Below are 17,973 nucleotides of genomic sequence, written 5' to 3'. Positions count from 1 at the left end.
TTTTTAGTAATGATTTAGATGAAGGAATTGAGGGTAAACTGATTACATTTGCTGATGACACAAAGCTAGGAGGGATAGCTAATACTAGAGAAGAGAGAGGATTCAAAAAGATCTAAACAAACGAACAGGGGGCAGCAAGTTATAGAATGTTTTTTTTTGTTTTGTTTTTTTTTTTAAACAGGGAGAAATGCAAAGTCCTAAATCCGGGAAGGAAAATTTAAAAAAGCATTTACAGAATAGGAGGAATAAGGCTAAGCAACAGTACGTGTGAAAAAGCCTCGGGTATACTAATAGATCACAGACTGCACAAGAGTCAACAGTGTGATGCAGCAGCAAAAAAAAAAAAAAAAAAAAGACAAAAACAATTCTTGGATGTATTCAGAGAAGCATAGAGTATAGATCACGTGAAGTAATTATCCTCCTATACTCCTCATCTGGAATACGGTGTCCAGTTCTGGGCACCAGATTAAAAAAAAAAAGACATTGAAAAACTGGAGCAAGTTCAGAGAAGAGCTACCAGGATGGTGAGCAGACTGCAAACTATGTCCTATGAGGAACGGTTACAGGATTTGGGAATGTTTAGCTTGCAAAAGATAAGACTAAGAGGAGACTTAATAGCGGTCTACAAATATCTGAAGGGCTGTTACAGTGTAGCGGGATCATCCTTAGTCTCATTTGCACATGGAAACAAAAGAAGCAATGGAATGAAACTGAAAGTGAGAAGATACAGATTAGATATTAGAAAAGTCTTTTTGACAGTGACTGTGATAAATGAGTGGAACAGGTGGCCACGAGAGGTGGTGAGTTCTCCTTCAATGGAAGTCTTCAAACAGATGCTAGACGGATATCTGTCTGAGATAGTTTAGTGAATCCTGCATTGAGCAGGGGGTTGGAATGCGATGACCCTGGAGGTCCCAGCCAACTCTAATATTCTAGGATTCATTTTTTTATTTTTTTTATCATTATTCCCCTCCTCAGACATGGACATGCTCAAAGTTGCTCTGATTATTTCTGAAAATTCAGAGCTACTGGCAACATTGTGGATACCTGTGTCCTGATCTCTAGTAGAGTACATGTTGTGCCTTGATAGGAAGTTACTGTGAACTATAGGATGGCATCATTACTTATCAAATCACTTCTCACGCAGGTCTGTTCTCCTTGTTACTCTTCATGTCTCCCATGCAGTTGAGCATATCTTTTCAGCTCGGTGAGTTGATAACAATGACTAGCTGTAGGTACAAACCTCCCCTGAATCTTGGTGTCTGCAGAATCTACTGTATAATTCTATGAGATGTAGAGTTGCACACATGATTGGGAGAAATCCATCACCAGCAGGAGGCAGAGGAGAGACTGAAGCTTCATCACATAATGATACACTGAGACTTTACAATATACATCATCGTACAGCAGCTCTATGTCCATGATCCATGAATGGTTGCTAACTGATATTGCTATTGCTTCTAAGATGAGCCTCTGCCCCATGTCCATAGCCAAAGGCATCATAGGAAACCATTTCAGGGGTGGGCGGGATGGTTCAAGATGTCAAACAACCCAATGGGACATCAGCTAGAACAGATATACACAAGGACTAGCAGCAACCATTGGAGTGACAGCACAGAAGCAGGGAGTGGAGTAGAAGTCAACTGTGAAATGTAGCCTTCAAAAGGGGGGACCCACTTAAAAAAGGGGCACTCCGGGTGCTATACAGGATGACAATGACAACCCATGGTTAGCTGTGGCGCTGTTCCTACTGTCAGTCAGCATGGAGTGGCAGGGAGTGGACCAGCAGGAGTCTTCTTAGGATGAATGGCATTTGGGCTCTTGGGCCACCAGGGTTCAGGTGCAATCACAGCCACATGCAAGAAGCAAAAGTTTGGCAACAGCTATAGAAACACCCATTATATATCAGTCAGACCTAACCTGTCTGTGCTGTTACTCTCTGTTATCATCCAGTCTGTTACATTTAATATAAATCTGTAAACCACAGAAGAAGTTAAGTAACAAATTTAATTTTTATTGATTGGTCCCTTGAGGGGGAAAAAAAAAAAAGTCACATAAAAACGGTGTACAAGAGTGTAATCCCGGATGTCTGTGATGGGTTTGGGTAAAAACAATTATTAAGTGATTGGTTCTTGGCATCAGAGTCTTTGACTGTACCTGGGAGCGTTCTCCTGCGACCTGAGGCTTTCTAACAGGTGTGCAACTACAACTCCCAGCATCTGCAGACAGCCGACGTCTCCCATTGCATGTTGGGAGTTGTAGTTTATGAATAAACAGCTGCACCTTGCAGAATACTGTCTACCTAGATCTCTGGTGCCCAAACTGTCAGGGCATGCTGGGAGTTGTAGTTTTACAAGTGGAAAGCCATAGGTGAAGCCCAGTATCCTAGGATATATCCTTTGACCTGATCAGCAGTGATGCCTCTACGTCTAGTGAGGACACAACGCGCTTCACATTTTTGGCACCAGCGCTTGTTTTACAGATTCCGGTACCCGGGAGGAGTAGTAGTTGTAATTGCGCAGAGTTGCCAGAACCCCGGCTGAGTTCATGTGTTTCACGTCCTTGTGGTATTCATAGGCGTTGCCGCTGATATCGGTGAGTTTACCTAGAAAAGACAAGGGTATGATGTAGGTGAGTAAGCCCAATCGTCAGAGGACAGAGCCTTTACAGAACCAACCCATCGGTGGCAATAAAGAGGCAATTTCCAAAAAAAAAAAAAAAAAGGTTCAGCCTCTACATATAAACATTCACTGACAGCAAGCCGTGATCTTGAGCATTAAAAAAAAAAAAAAAGTGACTTCATATTTGCTTTAGCACTTTTTTGGGGGAGTAAAAATAATTTCAATAACAGCCTTGATTTCATTATTTTTTTGCGTCTTTTATCAAGCTACTTTTATGTCTTTACTAGGTTTCATTTTTATTGCTTTGGGGTTTGTTTTTAATGCCATTATGAGCATCATTTTTTATTATCTATTTTATTAGCTCAAGTTATCATGTCTTTTCAAAATACAAATTTTTTTTTTGCACAATTATATTCCAGTTTACTAGTAACATACAAAATAAATATATATATATATATATATATATATATATATATATATTTTTTTTTTTTTTTCTTTGCTCAGTTGAAGACAGAGGTGTGCCACTTGAAGGGTAAACCGTCTCAGGATCCTTTACATAGTTGCACAAAAAGTGAAAGACAAAAAAACCCCATTAAAATAGAAGCCTTTGAAATAGTGTAAAATTCATTAAGACACTTGAGCTGTTTTTTGAAGAATTTGTCACAAATTGTGCCAGAAGAAATTAGAGAACAAAACACAAACTAAATTATATATATATATATCAAAAATTAAGAGATCACTGCAAAATGTTCACTTTGTCTGATTTTCCTCTTTATAGGTATATTTTTGAGTAAAATGTAAATTGTTCTTTTATTCTATAAACTACTGACAATATGTCTACGAAGTTCCAAGCAATAAATTTTGTATTTGTTTTTTGAAAATGATTAATGGTCAAAATACCGGTAAGAAAAAAAAAAAAAAATAATGCATTGCTTGGAGACCTCAAGTAATGCAAAAAAAAAACAAGTTCATAATTAACAATACTAATGTTTTAAGTCAGGAAGAGTTCAGAAATCAATATGTTGTGGAATAACCATGATTGTTAATCACAGCTTTCATGCGTCTTGGCAGCTTTCCACCAGTCTTTCACACGGCTTCTGGGTGACCTTATGCCACTCCTGGTACAATGATGTCAGCAGTTCTTTGTTTGATGGCTTGTGACTATCCATCTTCCTCTTGATTACATTCCAGAGGTTTTTAATGGGGTTCAGGTCTGGAGATTGGGCCGCCATGACAGGGATTTGATGTGGTGGTCCTTCATCCACACCTTGATTGACCTAGCTGTGTGGCATGGCGCATTGTCCTGCTGGAGAAACCAGTCCTCAGAGTTGGGGAACATTGCCTGAGCAGAAGGAGTCAACTGTTTTTCCAGGATAGCCTTATATGCGGCTTGATTCATACGTCCTTCACAAAGAACAATCTGCCCAATCCCAGCCTTGCTGAAGCATCCCCAGATCAACACCGATCCTCCACCAAATTTCACAGTGGGTGCAAGACACTGTGGCTTGTACACCTCTCCAGGTCTCCGTCTAGCCATTAGACGACCAGGTGTTGATCTGGGGATGCTTCAGCAAGGCTGGAATTGGGCAGGTTAATCTTTGCGACGGACGTATGAATCAAGCTACATGCACGCGGTTAGCCAGAGAAGAAGCAGTGGCAACTTGGGCACCAACACCTCACATGTACCCCAGGCCAAGCAGGAACTCCTGGCAGTAGAAATGAGAAGGGGAAATGCTGGAAGTGCGGCCAAGAAAGACATTTTGTCAGGAACTAACTGACACCTTGGTCCTTAATACTTCTCCCCAACTAGGGACCAGCCCTACAGTTAACACTGTCACCCCTGCAGCCTCCAGGGGGATACAAATATGCAATACGATACATTTTGCACACATTAAAACCGGGGTCTATAGAGGGCTGTCATTCCATCTTCTCCACCTTTACAATTCCAGGTCTTTCTGTAGCTCTCCACAGGTAATCCTTGGTTCTTAGACAACTCTACTAATAATTCTTTTCACTCCTCTGCCTGAAATCTACCTGGTCTTGACATGTTTATGGTGAAATTAAATTCTTTCCACTTCTGGATTTCGGATTATGGCCCCAACATTGCTCACTGGAACCTTCAGTAGTTTAGAAATTCTTCTGTAGCCAATGCCATCAGTTTGTTTTGCAACAATAAGGTTGTGAAGGTCTTGAGACAGCTCCCTGGTTTTACCCGTCATGAGAGGTTTGTGTGGCACCTTGGTAATGAGACACCTTTTTATAGACCATCAGCTGAACCAGCTAATATTTTTCACCAAGTGGCAGGACTGCTTTCTAATTACTGATAGATTTCAGCTTGTGTCATGACTTTCCATGGGATTTGCACCTCTCTTTCTTCAGGTGTTCAAAACGTTAAACCATGTCATTTATCATTGTTACACATAATTTATGGACATTATGGATGACTTCTTTGCCTGTTTGGATTGGATGGGTTGTTAACGACATCTGGTGAGAATTTCATGCCAACAGCACCATTAGAAATAGATTTACTGACGTGTGTTTTTGTTTTTTTTGCAGCGGCTGTAAACACACACACTTAGATTTTTTTATATAAATAAAGAAATTATTTTTTTCTTGAGCATGTTTGATATCGCTGCAGTCGTGAATGTTTGTACTATGAAAATATAAAAGTTAATTAACCCACATGGTAAAGTGTGCAAATTAGTTTTGAGTCTCTGAAACGCCCTCAAGAAAAAGCTATAAAAAAAATAAATAAATAAATCTAAAATCTGATTTTAACAACCGGTCATTTTCGGAAAAAAAAAAAAAAAAGAAGTAAATATACAGTGCATGGGAAGATAAAAAGGTCCTACACCAGGGTGAAGGTCACTGCTTCTTACCTCCCACTGCATGCAGAATCGCCTCGGGGGCGCACGTGTCCCACTTTTTGCACCCAGGACTGGCGAACACATAGGCGGAAGCCTGACCTTCAATCAGCTGAATGATCTGAAAGAGAAATGACGCGCCCTGTAAGTGGACACAGCCTCCTGTCTGATTCAGGGAAAGCTGGGTGACACCATGGACTTCTATTACAACTTTGGCAGGATTTGATATTTTCGTTGAAAAGTTAATATACTTCGTGGGATTTCCAATGGCAGCCCCAGCTTTACCGGACACAGACATAATAAATTGGCTTTAGAGATGAAATTGAGATAAATTCACGTAAAGGGATTGTGACATGAAGATAATAAGAATTTAATAATTAATTATAATTTCTGTGATTAAGCTTATCGGCCAGTGATACGTGTAGTATTACAAGACAGCCAAGGCTGGCGTTCAATTTTGCAAACGTTGCTAAAAAAAAAAAAAAAAAAAAAAAAGGGGATGGAGAGCCCCTTTAAGAGTAACAGTCATTTTTTTCATAGATTAATAGTACACATGAAAATAAACAAAAATTAAAATAAAAAATTAATATTTCTTATCAGACAAGTCCGCTTCTCTCTCCCCCGGACTGAACTTTCATTCTCATTTATCAGGTAGAATGAGTCTTCGGTGAGTTCAGATTTTCACATCACTGATGTAGGAGATGACAGTTGGTGCTCATAAAGTTCTATGTAGGTATTCTGATCATACGGACATGTGACCACTGCAGTCAGTCATTGGCTGCAGCAGTCACATACAGTTCTCTGTCTTAACTGGACTCTTAAGAAACTGGACGGGACATTGCTAGAAGACAGGCGGAGGATTGAAAGGTGAATATGGAGCATTTATGAATCTGTACTCCATGATTGTCCCCTGTTGTGAATTCCGCTCTTGGGCTCCCTCCGGTGGTTTTAAGTGGAATGGCTGCTCCTTGGATTTAGCAGTCAGCAGCTGCTTCCACTAATTGTCTATTCTGCTCGGCTATTTAGCCTGGCTCTTTCCTTCAGCTTGTGCCACTTGTCAATGGTTCCTGGTTGGATTCACATCTCTTTGGATTTCCCTGTTATCCTGACCAGTTCAGCAAAGCTAAGTCCTTGCTTGCTCTTTTCTGTCCACAGGTTGTGGACTTATCCGTTCTGTGCTTTCTATGTTTGTCCAGCTTGTCAGTAGGAATTAATTCTGTGTAGCTGGAAGCTCTGGGAAGCAGATTTACCCTCCACACCTTTAGTCAGGTGTGGAGGTTTTTGTAGTGTTTTATACTGACCGCACAGTATTCCATCCTGTCCTATCTGTCTAGCTAGACTGGCCTCCTATGCTCATCCTGGTTTCATTCTTTGTATGTCTTTTCCCTCTCCACTCACAGTCATTACTTGTGGGGGGCTAATCTATCCTTTGGGGATTTTCTCTGAGGCAAGATAGTTTTCCTGTTTCTATCTTTAGGGGTAGTTAGTTCTCAGGCTGTGACGAGGTGCCTAGGGAGAGTTAGGAGCACCCCACGGCTACTTCTAGTGTTGTGTTGAGCTTAGGGACTGCGGTCAGTACAGTTACCACTTCCTTCAGAGCTCGTCCCATGTTGCTCCTAAACCACCAGATCATAACAGTTCCCCCCCCAAAAAAAAAAAAAAAGGGATGAAAAACCCCTTTAAAAAGGCAATTTCCCCTTTTGGACAATTCCTACTTTTTAGAATTAAGCTCTCAAGTTAGGTCACAAACTGAGGATGCGAAACAGAAGAATAACTTAGTGGCTTATAGAGAGGGGTCCTTAACACATAGAAAAGGAATGAAACCTGCGCGTGTCACCTTGTTTCCGGCACCTCCCACGCGCACCACTTTATCGGGGTTGATGGCGGCGATGCAGTCGTTCACCAGCTTGCTGCTGTGCGATCTGGTGGTGGTGACGATGTGTTGACCTTCGGGCACCTCCTTCAGCTCAAAACCAAACGCTCCAACGCCCAGGACACCCCAAAGGGTCCTCCCCAGGACAGCGCAGTCACCAGCCTGAAATTATACAGCAAGACGGAAACTAAATCCATTAGTATACAATCCTCTGCTATGAAGGGTTAAAGGCGCAGAGATGGCAGCGCTCATCTTAGACGGGTGATATTGTACTATTGTGGCTATAAGGCTAGGAGGGGGAGCATGTGCGACCAGCGGCATAGTGATCCTCCCATCACGGCTGAGCAGCCAATAGAAATAGCTCTTTGCCTGCACGACAGTGAACTGAGCATGTGCGACCAGTGGCATAGTGATCATTGAATCACGGCAGAGCAGCCAATAGAAATAGCTCTCCGCCTGCCTGCTGTTTCCATTGGCTGCTTGACAGTGAACTGAGCATGTGCGACCACCACACTCTGCTTATTAGGAGGTCGTGCTATACACTTTGAACACCAGGTGGCGCAATGCTATGTTAGAAAATGTCATAAATCTCCACTTTTCCGATTTTCTATTTAATCGGCATGTCAATAGAAAATATTGATCATTTTTTTAATGATCTATTAAGCGGCCAAACCCTTTTTTATGGTCACGATTAATCTCTTCATGACATCCACTGTGCACGTATACGGGGACAAGGTCAGACACACCATTGGCGCAACCTGTTCAGCTGCACAGGGGGCCTGAGAGGTAACGGGACCACTGCCTCCAAAGCATGGGATGATGAAGGATCGGACCTGCCCTCTGCTCTCTGCTGACAAGTCCTTACATCTGAGAACCCAACACCACCAAAGCAGCTGGTTACACTTGTAAGTTGGGGCCCCTGTAATCCTATGGCCAGGATATCGGACCACCCAAGCAGAAAAATAAAAAGGCCACGTTACCTGGTAGTTATAATACGGCTGGTTTATCACTCCCGCTATGGCTTTTCCTTCATGGGCAATGCCAATCAGAACAGTTACATGATCCAAGAGCCCTGCAGACAGAACAGTCATCAGTTCATTCTCCATTTATCAATGTATTTGTGGTTAAAAATAATCATTTTTTTGCTAGAGGGTTTAGTTCAAAATCTTACACCATTCGGCTTTTCCCGGGCTATTTATTTCTCAGCACAGCAAGTTATAAATCAGCCAAGAGGAGCTTAGAGACAGATAAAGGGTGACAAACGCTCCACCACGCCGAGCTCACTGATGGATTCTCAGTTAGCTCATTCTGCAACTAACAAGACTATGGCCCTGATTTATCCAGAGGCAATATTCTCACCGATGTCGATGAGGGGCGTATTGGAATCGGACGCTTATGATTCATTAAGAGGTGCACGCCTCTTAGTGTATCCAGAGGGTCTGGAAATCATCTATGGACGTGTCTGTCATTAATGGGGATGCCACAAGTATTGGATTTATTCCCAATCGATAGCAGAAATGGGGCTCTGCTGTGTCTGAATCGATCAGTGGTCTCCTGTATTAATTTAATATTTGACCACTTGGATATAACAGTGCGGCACTTAGCAATTTTCGGCAATCGCACAGAGAAGGAATAAGTCGGAGGTGCGCCAGGTCATTTATAACAGTGCCCTGTTCTCAGCGTTGGTTATCCCCTTTTCTATAAATAGCGGTAACACATATCTGGTACGAGCATTTTAATATTTATAGGAATATCACACTAAAATGAATATGCAGCTGCTAGAAGAACTCAGACAACTTACTAGGAAGGATTGTATCCCACCTATGGTTCCTATTAAAGATTGTTCCATCCTCATAAAAAAAAAAAAAAAAAAAGTTTTCTGAACTACTACTTTGAGGATGAGGCGACATTACTCCATTCATTGTCTACGGGACTATTAACACTGAATGGACTGAATCACCGTACAATGTTTTATCCATCATCGTTATATAGAGTAACTTAAAGAAATATAAAGTTATTATACACAGCAGTGACGGGGGCACCAACCTTCTGTATATTCCTTAGTACCATCCAGAGGGTCCACCCAGACCACCAACTGGAAGTAAAAAACAAAACATGGATATGAGCAAAAAATCCATAAAATATATTCACAGTGTACGGAAGTTTCATCATAAGGCATGAACATAATTGTAACGGTCGGGTGATAGAAAAATTGGAGACTCCATTATGTAATAGGGGGAGTGTTAGATCGCAGTCAGGACCTAAATCCAAGCTTCCCCACAAATAACTAGCACATATAGGATTCTACATAGGCAATCATTAGAGGTCACCTCTTCTTCTTTGATGCTGTTGTACTGTGATGGAAAAGTCACTTTGAGTATTTCTTCTGATTGTCCGGTCTCGATCAGTTCCTCGGATATTTCTTCAGAGGGCAGATCCTGGGCAGCGAGATGAATGCAATAAAAACACAGGTACAGTATAAAGATACATACAGGATATCTGTTCATTCTTCCTGAGGATATCGACATTCTACACAAGTCTGACATCAGGATTTATCATTTCATCTATTAGGCTGTGTGTACACGTCGCGGTTTTATCGCGGTTTTTCCCTATAAAAACCGCTATAAATCCGCAGAAAAAAAAAAAAAAAACCCGCATACAATAAGCCTCCCATCATTTAGAATGAATTCCACATGTTTTGTGCACATGATGCGTTTTTTTCTGCGAAAAAAAATGCATTGCGGTAAAAACCGCAGCATGTTCATTAATTTTGCGTTTTGTTTTTTTTTGCGGATTTCCCACTACAAAATGCATTGGGAAGTGTCCGGAAAAAAAAAAAAAAAAAAAATCCCAGCAAAAACGCATGCGGTTTTCTTGCAGAAAATGTCCATTTTTTTCTCAGGAATTTTCTGCGAGAAATCCTGAACGTGTGCACATAGCCTTAATGTTACCAATTTCAAAGTGAAGCGTTGGCTTTTCTGAACAGAGTATTGAAATCTAGAGGGAATCAGCCTGATGTGCAAGAACCATCAGCGAGGGTCCTCACCTCCTCTCCAATGATGGTGAGCAGGGGAAACGTTCTCGCCAAAGAGGCGCAGATACTTTGCTGTACCAACCGATCAGCCGCTGTCTGCAGGTCATTAGCACCAGTCTGTAACACAGAGAATAGAGTAAATTTAAGACATGTCTTGTTAGACTCCAGAAGAATAATGATAAAAGTTACTCATGAGTTATACCCCAGAGCTGCACTCACTATTCTGCTGGTGCAGTCACTGTGTACATACATTACATTACTGATCCTGTATTACACCCTGTATTATACCCCAGAGCTGCACTCACTATTCTGCTGGTGCAGTCACTGTGTACATACATTACATTACTGATCCTGTATTACATCCTGTATTATACACCAGAGCTGTACTCACTATTCTGCTGGTGCAGTCACTGTGTACATACATTACATTACTGATCCTGAGTTACATCCTGTATTATACCCCAGAGCTGCACTCACTATTCTGCTGGTGCAGTCACTGTGTACATACATTACATTACTGATCCTGAGTTACATCCTGTATTATACCCCAGAGCTGTACTCACTATTCTGCTGGTGCAGTCACTGTGTACATACATTACATTACTGATCCTGAGTTACATCCTGTATTATACCCCAGAGCTGCACTCACTATTCTGCTGGTGCAGTCACTGTGTACATGGAGCGCCCCCAGACGCAGGGCTGCGAGTTGCTCGGTACCGGTCCTCTGCTGGCTTAGTTCTGGGGATGTCACGGTGGCTGGACCCAGTCCGTGACCCTGCTAAGGGGCGTCCAATAAAAGGTGATACAAGTCTGTCAAGGTTTTGTGACTATTCGGGATAGTCCTCACAACTTCTATTCTCGTTCGTTCCAGTTCTTTCTAGTTCTTTCTATTCTCCGTCCCCCAGGTATGTTATGGCTAGGACGCACCCGTTTGACGGGTAGACTCGTAGCTCTTCCGGGACCCTAGAGACGCCCCTCTCCACGGTTGCCCCCTATGTCTGCTTAGGTGATGTATGGTAGACAGCCAACCTATAATTAACTGTCCTGCGGTATTTGAAGTAAGGCATAGAGTCAGTTACTTCCTCGGTGTTCCGGGCACCGGCTACGCGCCTCAGTAGGAAGTTGCCGTTCGAGGGGCACGACTCCTAATGGCTCTCCTCTGTGCTTTGATCTCGTTTCTCACTGTCCACAATATCCTTCGCTTCGTGTCCTTTCTTAGGATACCGCCACAAGGTAGTGCAGGCGTGGTTCTCTAACGTTCTACTCTGTTCGCTAGGTACCTGCCAGGTTCCCACGCCCGACAGGGACCCCCCTGAATCTTCCCCCGCAACACCCCCTGCCACGGGATGTTGCCTGGACAAAACCCAGTGAGCTTCTGTCTAACTTCCTATCCAACCCCTAGTTTTACCAGTGTGAGGAGTGGCCAAATAGAGCCTTTTGCTCCCCCTAGTGGCCGGAGTGTGAAGTGTAATGTGTGCTGGTGATACCTGGTCAGGTGAACTCCTTTAGTGCCATCAGATGTACCATCACTCCCCTTAGTGGCAGAGCGACATTACTGCAATTGCTGCATACATACATTACTGATCCTGAGTTACATCCTATATTATACCCCAGAGCTGCACTCACTATTCTGCTACATTATTTATTTCGTCAGTACATTCATTCACAATTACAAGGAAATAATATGATACTTGATTAGGAGTTTTTACCTTTTCAACTATGCCGAGATCTCCGCCACTCATGACATTTCTGACAATTGTCCCGGCTTTTTCGGCCACAGAGTGCGCCGCGGCCACCAACCTTGCTAACAATAATGGTGCTGAAGACATTGTGAATGCTGGCAGAGGATATGTAAAGAAAATTATTAATAAGGACCATAATAGTAATAAAAACAAATATTTCTACAGACCATGTAGTTAGAAGCTAGAAAAGCCCCTTAACGTGCAAGGAAACGTCAGAACTTCAATAATGGCGAAGACACAAAAAAATTAAAGGGGTCTTTCCATAAACAACTTGTTATCCACAAGAAAGGAGAAATGCATGACCATTGAGGGTCTGACTGATGTGACCCCAGTTTCCAAGAACAGAGGGCTCAGATTCCTCTGTGTGAATGAAGCTCTAGTGAGCATGTGCGACCACTGCTCCTACATTTACAGGCTGAAAATGATGAAATAGTAAGGTTGAGAAGCCGAACTTTCAAAAACCTATTTTGCATCTGTTTAATCTCAAAGGAAATGTAACATCAACTGATCTTCACTGCCCTATTAAAGGAATAGAAGAATCCAGGATATCTATAAAAAGAAAGATAGTGAGGAAACACTTAGCCAACATAAATGAATTCAAGTCTCCAGGTCCAGATGAATTACACCCTAGAGTACAGAGGGAGATAGCAGAAGAAATTTTTTAACCACTCTCCATAATCTTTGAAAATTCTTGCAGAACAGGAGAAGTTCCAGAAGACTGGAGAAGAGCAAATGTTGTTCCTATCTTCAAAAAGGGAAAGAAGGTGGACCCAGGGAACTATAGGCCGGTGAGTGACGCCTATACCAGGAAAGATCTTTGAACAAATTATTAAACAACATGTATGCAAGTACCTGGATAAGAATGAAGTGATTAACCAGCATGGGTTTGTAACTAATAAGTCATGTCAGACTAACTTAATTTCCTTCTATGACAGAATCACTGACTGGGTGGATCAGGGAAATGCTGTGGATATAGTATATCTTGACTTCAGCAAAGCATTTGACAAAGTATCTCACACCATTCTTATTTAAAAATGACTAAGTATGGAATGGACAAGGCAACTGTTAGGTGGATTCATAACTGGCTTAGTGATCGGACCCAAAGAGTGGTCGTAAATGGCTGCACATCTAGTTGGAAGAATGTCTCAAGTGGGGTAACACAGGGTTCTATCCTGGGCCCTGCATTGTTCAACATCTTTATCAATGATTTAGATGAAGGAATTGAGGTTAAACTGATTAAATTTGCTGATGACTCAAAGCTAGGAGGGTTAGCTAATACTAGAGAAGAGACAGAGAGGATTCTAAAAGATATAAATAAACTTGAGCAGTGGGCAGCAACTAACAGAATGGGTTTTAACAAGGAAAAATGCAAAAGTCCTACATCTGGGCAATACAAAATTAAAAAAAGCATAAACAGAATGGGAGGAATAGGGCTAAGCAACAGCACATGTGAAAAAGACTTGGGTATACTAATAGATCACAGACTGAACATGAGTCAACAGTGTGATGCAGCAGCAAAAAAGGCAAATACAATTCTGGGATGTATTAACAGAAGCATACAGTGTAGATAATGTGAAGTCATTATTGCTCTCTACTCCTCTTTGGTCAGACCTCATCTGAAATACTGCATCCAGTTTTGGGCACCACATTTTAAAAGAGACATCAACAAATTGGAGCAAGTTCAGAGAAGAGCGACGAGAATGGTGACCAGTCTGCAAACCACGTCCTATGAGGACCGGTTACAGGATCTGGGAATATTTAGCTAGCAAAAAAGACGACTTAGAGGAGACTTAATAGCTGTCTACAAATATCTCAAGGGCTGTCACATTGTAGAAGGATCATCTTTATTCTCATTTGCACAAAAAAAAGACTAGAAGCAATGGAATGTAACTGAATGGGAGGAGACACAGATTAGATATTAGAAAAAAACTGACAGTGAGGGTGATCAATTAGTGGACCAGGCTGTCACGAGAGGTGGCGAGTTCTCCTTCAATGGAAGTCTTCAAACAGAGGCTGGACAGACATCTATCTGCGATGGTTTAGTGAGTCCTGCTTTGACCAGATGACCCAGGAGGTCCCTTCAAACTAACATTCTGAATGGGGATGTGGACGCACATGCTCACTAAAGCTTCATTCACACAAGGGAATTTGAGCCCTATGTTCATGAGAACAGTGGCGGGGGTCAGTGAGGAGACCCTATCCTGTGAATAGATGGTATAAGTGGTTTAGGGGACACTGGTAATAGGGAGCCATTGCCTGGCACTGGTAGTGAGTCATAAGGGAAAGCTATGGCCCAACGCTCTCACATGGTGGCTAATCAGAAGAACTTTTCTGTTGTGTGGGGGACACCTAAAATGGAGATTTCAATAGTTCCAACATTGGCATGGAGTTTTTTTTTTTGTTTTTGTTTTTTTTAATAGGGAAATAAGAAACATTGGGAACATTTCCAGCCCATGCTCCAATTCTTCCTTTGATCCCCATAATACGATCTCGCCAGCTCGCCCAGTGTGAACCCAGCCCTAAACTACAGAGACCTGCAGGTTATTGACCCCCGGATTGTAATCTTCATTGTTTGCCGTCACCTTTACTCCCATTTATAAGAGAACCTGAGTCATTGTGCAACAGAAGCTCCAAGTACAAGGAAAGGTCTTAAGAAATGGGATGTGTCCTTCAAATGCCGGGGCAGACTACAGAACAGCCCGTGCGGGACGCAGGAGGTTTATTTTTATAGACCCCATGGATGCCACCCGTTCGCTGTCCGTGATTTTCTTGGACCCACAGAACTCACATAGGTGATTTTGATTCATGACTTGGATGAAAAATGGACAGGTCTCAGATTTTTCTTGCCGACACACAAACAGATGCATGAAGACTGGTGTACATGCCAGGAGGGTACAGTGGAAGTAACAGGTGTCTAATTAAGGGCCACGTAATAAATTATGGACACCTTACAAGTGGTGTGCACCTTGTCAAAAAGCTTACTCCGGTCAAGGACTGGAGTAAGAAACTCCACGGCTCATCAGGAATTAGACGGACATTTCCATGCTCTGCTCACTTTGCCACATGTTAACAGCCCCATAAAGTTTAATAAGCCAGCGAATGATGGACGTCTGAACGTGGCCTTAAAGACGCGTTCCCATCATAGACATTTCTGGATCTACAGGGTCAGGGCAGACCCCAGAATAGTGACCCAAGTAAAATAATGGAGCCCCCCCTGTGTGACCTCTACACTCGACTCGGGTACAGTGGCCGCATCAGGTAAGATTGGGGTCAGGCGCATCCATTTTGGAGAAATGTGGGGATCTCAGAAGTTGGACCCATTCCTGCAGACGTTTCATAAATGTCTAGGAGTAAGATTTTATCACCTATCCACAAGAAGATCAGTTGGGGGTCCGAGCAGTGACACCCCACCAATTGAGAGAGAGCGGAGGTCCCAAAGTGCTGTGTAAATGAAGACGTAGCGCACCATTGTGACCCTCGCCATCTACCGCCTATGGGAGCTGTAGTGCACATGCCAAGCGGACCACCACTACCCCACTAATGATGGACCAATATCTCTGATCCGAGACCACCGGCGATGTAGCTGCAGCACATATCACACAGGCACGGCGCAGCACCCACTGAAGTCCGTGCCTGAGACCCCGAGCTCCAGAAATCTCCAGAGGGGCATTAGTGAGAACGGCAGACCCCATTATCCAGCTCCTGGAACTCACCTTTTGTTACTGAACATTTTTAAAGCTGCAACCACCCTTTACTTTTCATACTCTATGGAAAAAAAAAAGTATGTGCCCCCCCCTCCACATTCACCTCCAGGAGGTCTTCTCACCTCCCATCCTACATCCATGGACATCAATATGGAGTCGCCCCTCCGCAGATAGAGCGGCCCCGCTGTGCTGGGAAGGATTTCTACAAGATTTTGGAGGAGTCTGTGAGATTACCCTTCATCCAGAAGATAATTTGTGAGTTCGGACCCGGATGTTGGGGGAGGGGGGCCACGATCAGAATTTCTATTGGGGTCCGGGCTCTGTGCGGCTCATGTTCCCCCCCATGTTTGTATAGAGCTTGTGCACTGGGTGTAGTCATGGGGGGCAGAAAAGGGCGAACCCCAAACTGTCCCTACAAAGCTGCAGATACAATTGTCCACAATGTCTTGTAATATTATTATTATTTCCCATCAATGGGTCTAAGGGCCCAATGCCGACCCCTGATAACAGCCCACAGCATTATCCTCCTCCGCCACCATCTGTACCACGTGCACAATGCAGTCAGGGGGTAACGTTCTCCTGGAATCACCAAACCCAGACTCCTCCATCAGACGCAGATAGAGAAGTGCGATCCGTCACTGCACAGAACACGTCTCCTCCAGAGTCCAGTGATGGCGGCTTTACACCACTCCATCCGACGCTCGGCATTGTGCTTGGTGATGTACGGCTGCATGCAGCTGCTCGGCCATGAAGTTCCCAGGGTGGGGGTGCAGTGTATATGCTGATACAATGGAGGTCTGGAGCAGTGCAGAGCGGTGGTGACTTTTCTGCCCTCTGCTCCTCAGCACTCGGCCCCCCGCTCTGTAATGTTACGGGGTCTCCGCTCTGTGGCCGAGTTGCTGCGCTTCCTTCCACTTCTCAATAATATCAGTCACAGATGATGGAGGAAGAAAGATCATGGACGGACTTGTTACCCCGGTGGCTCCTATTACAGGACCGCGCTGGTATCAGTGAGCGCTATAGAGGTTATCCACAGGGGAACGTGATAAACCTGCCCTGAGACGTGCCCTTATACCTTACTCCCTCCATGTTGTGTATCTGTCTGTATTCTGCCCAGAACCCATAACATTATAACCCGCTGACCCCGTGTACCCCCCATAAACAGCCACTCACCTGCACGGCGGCCGCTGCAGAGCACAGTGACTGTCAGTGAGTGCAGAGCTCTGCAGAACATCGCACCACCTCTATATACTTCCTATGTCAGCAGAGCTGCTCCTGGGTCCTAGAGATGCCAGATCTGCTGACTCACACTCATCCGCGCACACACACATATATTCATAGGTCACACGCTCAGTATTTGGTCAGTAAGTATTTCACCTCAGTATTTGTAGCCAAAACCAGGAATGGGTGATAAATGCAGAAGAGATGACGAGTTTCTATTATACTTTCCCTCTGATTCTTCCTCTCCTCGATACTGAACAAATACTGACCGTGTGACCGCGGCCCATAGATGATAATAATAATAATAATAATCTTTATTTTTATATAGCGCTAACATATTCTGCAGCGCTTTACAGTTTTGCACACATAGGTGATAATAATAATAATAATCTTTATTTTTATATAGCGCTAACATATTCCGCAGCGCTTTACAGTTTTGCACACATAGGTGATAATAATAATAATAATCTTTATTTTTATATAGCGCTAACATATTCCGCAGCGCTTTACAGTTTTGCACCCATTATCATCACTGTCCCTGATGGGGCTCACAATCTAGAATCCCTTCCAGGATCAGGATAATTTTACATTTTCGCCCTTTTTTTTTTCCTCGTCTTCTTCCAAGAGCCACAATCTTTTTTTTTTATATTTTATTTTTTCCATCCATGATTTTTTATTATCGTTGTAGTTTTCAGAGACGCAATTCATTTTTTTTTTTTACCACATAATGTATCGAGAAATAGGAAAAATAGTTCCAAGGTGAAAAAAAAATAAAATACGGTAAATAAATTCCACCATTGTTTTCTTGAGTTTTTTTTTTTTTTTTAAATTACATTCATTGTGCGATAAATATGACCTGAGCCCCGCAACGGGATTCTCCAGAGCGCTATGATTACGGCTAAGGCTACTTTCAC

General features: G+C 43.0%; 1 protein-coding gene across 1 annotated transcript; it reads right to left on the bottom strand.

Annotated features, from left to right (window-relative positions):
* Positions 1–1,993: 1,993 nt before the first annotated feature.
* BPNT1 (3'(2'), 5'-bisphosphate nucleotidase 1) lies at positions 1,994–17,139 on the bottom strand. The gene is made up of 9 exons (XM_069768476.1): positions 17,012–17,139; positions 12,102–12,229; positions 10,405–10,509; positions 9,689–9,796; positions 9,405–9,453; positions 8,339–8,430; positions 7,323–7,520; positions 5,501–5,606; positions 1,994–2,605 (listed from the first exon to the last, which is right to left on the bottom strand). Exons 1-9 carry the CDS (start codon positions 17,070–17,072, stop codon positions 2,451–2,453), a joined length of 1,002 nt encoding a protein of 333 aa, XP_069624577.1. The 5' UTR covers positions 17,073–17,139; the 3' UTR covers positions 1,994–2,450.
* Positions 17,140–17,973: the final 834 nt, after the last annotated feature.

This window comes from Ranitomeya imitator, chromosome 5 (assembly GCF_032444005.1).
Source record: "Ranitomeya imitator isolate aRanImi1 chromosome 5, aRanImi1.pri, whole genome shotgun sequence".
Lineage (NCBI taxonomy): Eukaryota > Metazoa > Chordata > Amphibia > Anura > Dendrobatidae > Ranitomeya > Ranitomeya imitator.
This window is presented reverse-complemented; position numbering and strand designations above follow the sequence as displayed.